This window comes from Callospermophilus lateralis, chromosome 6, assembly GCF_048772815.1.
Source record: "Callospermophilus lateralis isolate mCalLat2 chromosome 6, mCalLat2.hap1, whole genome shotgun sequence".
Lineage (NCBI taxonomy): Eukaryota > Metazoa > Chordata > Mammalia > Rodentia > Sciuridae > Callospermophilus > Callospermophilus lateralis.
Genome location: NC_135310.1, coordinates 121,280,486 through 121,286,602, shown reverse-complemented (window position 1 = coordinate 121,286,602; position 6,117 = coordinate 121,280,486). Strand labels below are relative to the sequence as shown.

Genomic DNA, 6,117 nt, shown 5'->3' with positions numbered 1-6,117 from the left:
TTTGCTGAATTTATCAGCTCTAAAAGTGTGGGTTTTTTTTCCTTGGGGTCTTCTAAGTATAGAATAATGTCATCCACAAACAGGAATATTGAATTCTTTTCTATTTTTATCTCTTTAATTTTCATCTTTTGACAGATGGCTCTGGCTAGAGTTTCAAGTACTGTATTGAATTGGAGTGGTGAGATGAACTTCTGTGTCTTATTTCAGTTTTTAAAGAAAATACTTTCAATTGTTTTCCACTTAGTATGGCATCAGCTTTGGGTTTGACACATATAGAATTTCAATGTTGACACAAGTTCCTTCTATTCCTAGTTTTTTCAGTGTTTTTAACGTGAATAGGTACTGAATTTTGTTAAAGGGATTTTTTTAAATATTTACTGAGATGTTTATGTAATGTTTTTCTCTAATTCTATTTATGTGATACATTGCATTTATTCATTTTCATATATTGAGCCAACCTTGCAATGTTCGATGGAACTGATCTTCTTAATGGGTTTTTGAATGCAAATTGCTAATATTTTATTAAGGATTTTTACATCTATATTCATCAGGCATACTGATCTATAGTTTTGTTTCCTTGATGTGTCCTTATCTGCTTTGGTATCAGGGTGACATTGGCTTCAAAGAATCAAAACACATTTCATGTCATTAGGTAATGTATGACTATAATGTATATTTGATACAGAAAAATTACAAAATCTTAACCATAGTATGTTACAAGTTAAAAATAATCCATATGCCTAGACCAGAAAAACTTGTTGCACTTCATTCTAGTCTGGTATTCTCCTCCTCCTGCAGCCTGAATGCTGCACATTTCTCCTTCTCTGATATCAAAATAATCAACATAAGACCTTCTCTTTCTCCTGTGTTTATCATCTCTTTCCCTCAGATGATAAACACAGGCTTCAGTGGCCCCCTGCACTGCTCTCTTCAAATACCATTTTCCAGGTTAGTTGGCTCTCTGCCCCCAAAAAGTGCATTTCTCACTTTCTCCTGCCTTCTTGCATCCCACTCTACCTCCCCATTTCTCACTAGAGGATGAAATTTTTTCTCTTTTCACATGGGAAAAAAGTAGGACTCAGGTAAGGACTGCCTCATAGTCCCCTCAGAGGCTGCACATTTGAAACTGTCCCACATGAGTAAACAAGAGGAGGACCCTAGCCAGATGCCAGTGCCTTGACCTTTGACTTCACAACCTTACTGACAGTGAGAAAATAAGTTTCTGTTCTTCATAATTTCCTCAAAATGTACTGTTGTCTAAATCTCCATGAATATATTCAGGCATAACTAGGATTCCACCAATTTGGTCTTTGTTAAGACACCAGTCCTAGAACTCTCAGTCCTGCCAGACCTGGACTGGATGCCTTCACAACTGGATAGAGGCTGACTCCCTGGATCTCCTTCACCTCAGGGGAACACACTTGGCCTCCATTCTTGTGCTGGCTCCTTTTAACTACGATTTACATATCCCCTTTCCTTGGTTTTCCTCCATCATTTTTGTTTCACATCATTTAGCCATATCCTATAGAAATATGGAAAAGAAAATGTTGAAACTCTAAACGTCTGAAATATCTTTAGGACACCCTAGCTCTTAGTCCAACTTTAACTTTTTTACTAGGTATATGACTTCTTTTCTGGTACTATTTTAATTGCCCAAATCACCTATAGATTTATTCATTTCTGTGACCAATTTTAAATTTCTAAGAAATTATTTTTGTTTTCTGCATAATTTCACTACTTGTTCACAAACACCATATCTTTCTACATGTTTTAGCAGTTATCTAGAGTAGTGGCAGTGAATCAAGGGAAGAGGATGGAACCAGTTGGGATCTCTCCACAGTTTACTGAGAGCAGCAATTCTCCAAGTGTTATTTTTGGGACCCACAGAGGTGTTTAGACTATTGCACAGGATTTATATTATCAAAAAATATTTTTATAATATCACTGAAACATTATTTAAAATAAAGTAAAACTCAGCAAAGTGGAAGTAATGGTACCAAACTGCAATAATATTATTGTGTTCTTGAGCACCTTTTAACTGTAGAAGGGAAGGCATTCCAGTTCACTTAAATATGTCCTGAAGTATTAAAAATCATTAAATTTATTAAATTACCATTCCATTGTGCACATTATAAATACACTTATTTGATAAAAAGGGGAAGTACACATAAAACACACCTACTACATTCAACAATAGGGAGTTTGTGTCAACAAAAGTCATTTAGTGAGGTTTACTAGCATCATCTTTATGGAATACTATTCCTGATTAAAAGAATGAATGACAGGGGAGGTATTAATTACACTTCAATATTTGGCCAATGTTCTAACAAATGACCTTAACCTGTCCCTTTGAGATAATCCACTGACAGCAATATATTCAATGATAAAATGTATGCTCTCAAGAGGAAAAAAAAAATCTGGGCAAACCTGCATCCACCACTATCAACCTGACAGACTCCCAAGTACTTACAACACTTTCTGGTGAAATCCGTGGTGATATCAAAATAATCAACATAAGACCACTTGATTAATTTTACTTACATGTGTTAACACTAGAAGGTCTATATAGCTTGGTCAAACAATGCATGACTTTAAAAAATATCATGCATTAGCACAAGATCAATTCAATGTGCAAGACACATCCACAGACTTTAATGGATAAAATATGGACTATTCAATGACAGTATTTTATGGTTCTTGTGGAAAAGAACTTTTAAGAAGCTAACACTTGTATCATTTTAGTGTAGTATCAAAGATGAATACTGGAAACGTTATTAAAAACATTCCTCTTATAAATATTTGTGTGAGGCTATATTTTTTTGTTTCAACCAAAGTCACAAGTTAAATCCAGAAAATATGAATATCTAGCACTCTCTGATGACAAAATTGTAAAAAGTAAAATGATCCATTTTTCCAATTAAATATTTTAATTTGGGAAAAGTTATTTTTCTTTGAAACTACTGTTTCAAAGAGTGCTGCACATTTTTCATGCAATTATTTAACATGCAATTAGTTATTAATATTCAGGAGGAATAAAATATCTTTAAAATGGCATTAATTTCTAATATGGCAAATATTGATAGACATAACCCACATAAATCTAACTACCTCTGGAGTGCACACTACTTTCTAAGAGTATATAAAGATCCTGAAACCAAAACGTTTGAGAACTGCTGATTTTACACCCTGAGGCAGAAATCAAGGCATGGTGAGACAAAGAATGATTAGTAAGGAGGAGGGTTCAGGGCAAACTCCCAGCCCTGGGCGTGGCTCTCAGGGTCTAGAGCTGTGCCTGGGGTGTGGACAGGGAGCGCTGAGGATTCCCTGTCTTCTGGGAGTTTCTGTCTCCAGGAGTTTCACTTTTCTCCTCCCAACCTGGGTCAGGTCATTCTGCCTGGACACTCCTGACTGGTCCACAGTTGTCACTCCCATGTCGTCTTCTCCTAAAGAAGCCAATCTTTGTGACTGAGGTTTGAATTTTAAAGTCCACAGCGACCTCCCCCCATCCCCCACTCCAAGTCACAGAATCTCCACAGAGCTGCAGGATGAGGGTGCTGGCGCCCCCAATGCTGCTCCTCCTGCTCTTGGGGGCCTTGGCCCTGAGGGACACTTGGGCGGGTGAGCACAGGATTGGGAGGGAAATAGCCTCCATGTGGGAGGAGCGAGGGGACCATCCGGTGAGCACTTGGGACCTGGGGAAGGTGCTTCCCCGCAGCCCCCAGCCCAGACCCTCCCCAGCGTGGCGCGGTCCTTCCCTTCCCTCTCCTCCCGCCCCTACGTCCTGCCCTTCTGCTCCCACCGCCCCCTTAGCGTCTCTGGACCCCGCTCCTCTCCTCCTGGGTAGTCAACCTGGGACCTGGTTGGGTGGTCTCAGTGGCTCCCTTCCCCAGGCTCCCACTCCCTGAGGTATTTCGACACCTCCGTGTCCCGCCCCGGCGGGGAGCCCCGCTTCATCTCCGTGGGCTACGTGGACGACACGCAGTTCGTGCGCTTCGACAGCGACGCCCAGAATCCCAGGATGGAGCCCCGGGCGCCCTGGATGGAGAAGGTGGGACCCAAGTATTGGGAACGGGAGACACAGACCGCCAAGGACAATGCACAGAGTGACCTAGTGAGCCTCAACAACCTGCCAGGCTACTACAACCAGAGCGCGGGCGGTGAGTGACCGGGTCCATGTCGGACATCGCGACCCCTCAAGTCCCTCACAGATGGTCCCCAGAAGTCAGGGATTCCCGGGCTAAGCTTCACCCCAAGTCTGAGGGACCCGCGGAGACTCTAGACCCAGAATGCGCCCTTGGGGACTGTGACCGGTTTCGTTTTCAGCTTAGGACAAAAACCCGCGGGGTGGGCAGGTCGCGACCCTGGCTGACAGCGGGGCGGGGACAGGCTCTCACACCTACCAGAGGATATATGGCTGTGACATGGGGACAGATGGGCGCTTCCTCCGCGGGTACAGTCAGTACGCCTATGATGGCGCGGATTACATCGCCCTGAAGGAGGACCTGCGCTCCTGGACCGCTGCAGACAAGGCGGCTCAGATCACCCAGCGGAAGTGGGAAGCGGCTGGTGTTGCAGAGAGCTTAAGGGCCTACCTGGAAGGAGATTGCTTGAAGTGTCTTGCAGGCTACCTGGAGAAAGGGAAGGAGTCGCTGCAGCGCGCAGGTATGAGCAGCTGCTGAACACCTGCCCCATCTCCTGTACATCTCTCTAGCAGTTCCCAGGAGGAAGCGGGGAGAATGGTGCCCACTGTAGAGCATAGCCCTGCTCATAGTCCAGAGGGGAGGGTGTGGGCCTGGATTCCCAAGTTCTGTACTAGAGAGGAACTGAAGGCTGCTTTCTCTGAGGACAAGGAAGGGATCTGGTCTCTCTCTCCCTGGCTGGTGGGAAAGACAATTAATACCTGACCACAGGTCCCTGTCAGCAGTCTTGGCATCCAGGACAGTCAGTTCTACTTCAGCCTAGTGCCTTGGAGGTCTGACTCCAGCTTTTCCATGTGTCCCAGCCTCTATCAAGATCAGATTCTGAAGTCCCTCTCAAGGACCTGAAGCCTCTTCCACTGGGTTGTTTCAATCTGATTTTAGAACTTTCCAAGGAATAGATTGTGCCAGAAGCCTGCATCCTGGCTTGTGTCTAGGTTTTGTGCTCTCTCCCTCACCTGAATTATGTTGTTCATTACTCGGGGTGGTCTTATGATGGCCATGTGAGCACTGCTTCAGTGGCCCAAGAGGAAATGCCAAAATGTCTGAATTTCCCAGTTCTTTTTTTCAGACCCCCCGAAGACTCATGTGACTCACCACCCTATCCCTGAAGGGGATGTCACTCTGAGATGCTGGGCCCTGGGCTTCTACCCTAAGGAGATCACCCTGAACTGGCAACGGGATGGAGAGGACCAGACCCAGGACATGGAACTTGTGGAGACCAGGCCTGCAGGGGATGGAAATTTCCAGAAATGGGCAGCTGTGGTGGTGCCTGCTGGAGAGGAGCAGAGATACACCTGCCATGTGCATCACAAGGGGCTGCCTGAGCCCCTCACCCTGAGATGGGGTAAGGAGGGGATGAGGGCCCAGAGCCTGTTGTCAGGAAAGCAGGAGGCTTCCTGGAGACCCTCAGCAGGGTAGGGACTGAGAGCAGGGGATCAGGTCCCCTCATCTAACTTCCCTTCCTCCCCCAGAGCCACCCCCTAAGCCCACCATCTCCATCTTGGGAATTGTTGCTGGTGTAATTCTCCTTGGAGCTGTTGTCACCGGAGCTGTGGTCGCTTTTGTCTTTTGGAAGAAGAAAAAAAGGTAGGAAAAGTGCAGGGTCTGAATTTTTGTCCCACTGGTGATTTGAAAAACCTTGTAGAAGTGTGTTTTAGCCCACATTCCACATGGGGTACAAAAACCAGGTCTCTAGGGTGAATTGGGCTGGCACAACAAAACACACAAACATTTAGACCTTTTGGGGGGCATTTCAGTTCGGTTCTTCTGCCTCAACTGCAAGCTCCCACAAGAGGGACAAGAAAAAGGAAGGGAGGTGGGCAACAGAGAAAGAGCATGCCCCGAACCTTGGTTTTTATTGGGGGAGGGTGTTCAAAAGAACATTCTATCAAAATAAGGCAGAAAGGATAGTGTTAAA

The 6,117-nt window shown here is 44.7% G+C and overlaps 1 protein-coding gene across 1 annotated transcript; it reads left to right on the top strand.

Moving 5' to 3' along the window:
- Nucleotides 1–3,545: 3,545 nt before the first annotated feature.
- LOC143400728 (patr class I histocompatibility antigen, A-126 alpha chain-like) lies at nucleotides 3,546–5,790 on the top strand. Its single transcript, XM_076857732.1, has 5 exons — nucleotides 3,546–3,618; nucleotides 3,891–4,157; nucleotides 4,387–4,662; nucleotides 5,269–5,544; nucleotides 5,672–5,790. The coding sequence occupies exons 1-5, from the start codon at nucleotides 3,546–3,548 to the stop codon at nucleotides 5,788–5,790; spliced, it is 1,011 nt and encodes a 336-aa protein (XP_076713847.1).
- The last annotated feature ends 327 nt before the right edge of the window (nucleotides 5,791–6,117 follow it).

Excerpts from the sequence above, each read along its gene's own strand:
- LOC143400728 (XM_076857732.1), top strand. The coding sequence starts at position 3,546 with ATGAGGGTGCTGGCGCCCCCAATGCTGCTCCTCCTGCTCTTGGGGGCC. Across the intron at positions 3,619-3,890 it reads CCTGAGGGACACTTGGGCGG|GCTCCCACTCCCTGAGGTAT; the intron begins GTGAGCACAGGA and ends TCCCTTCCCCAG. Across the intron at positions 4,158-4,386 it reads CTACAACCAGAGCGCGGGCG|GCTCTCACACCTACCAGAGG; the intron begins GTGAGTGACCGG and ends GGGCGGGGACAG.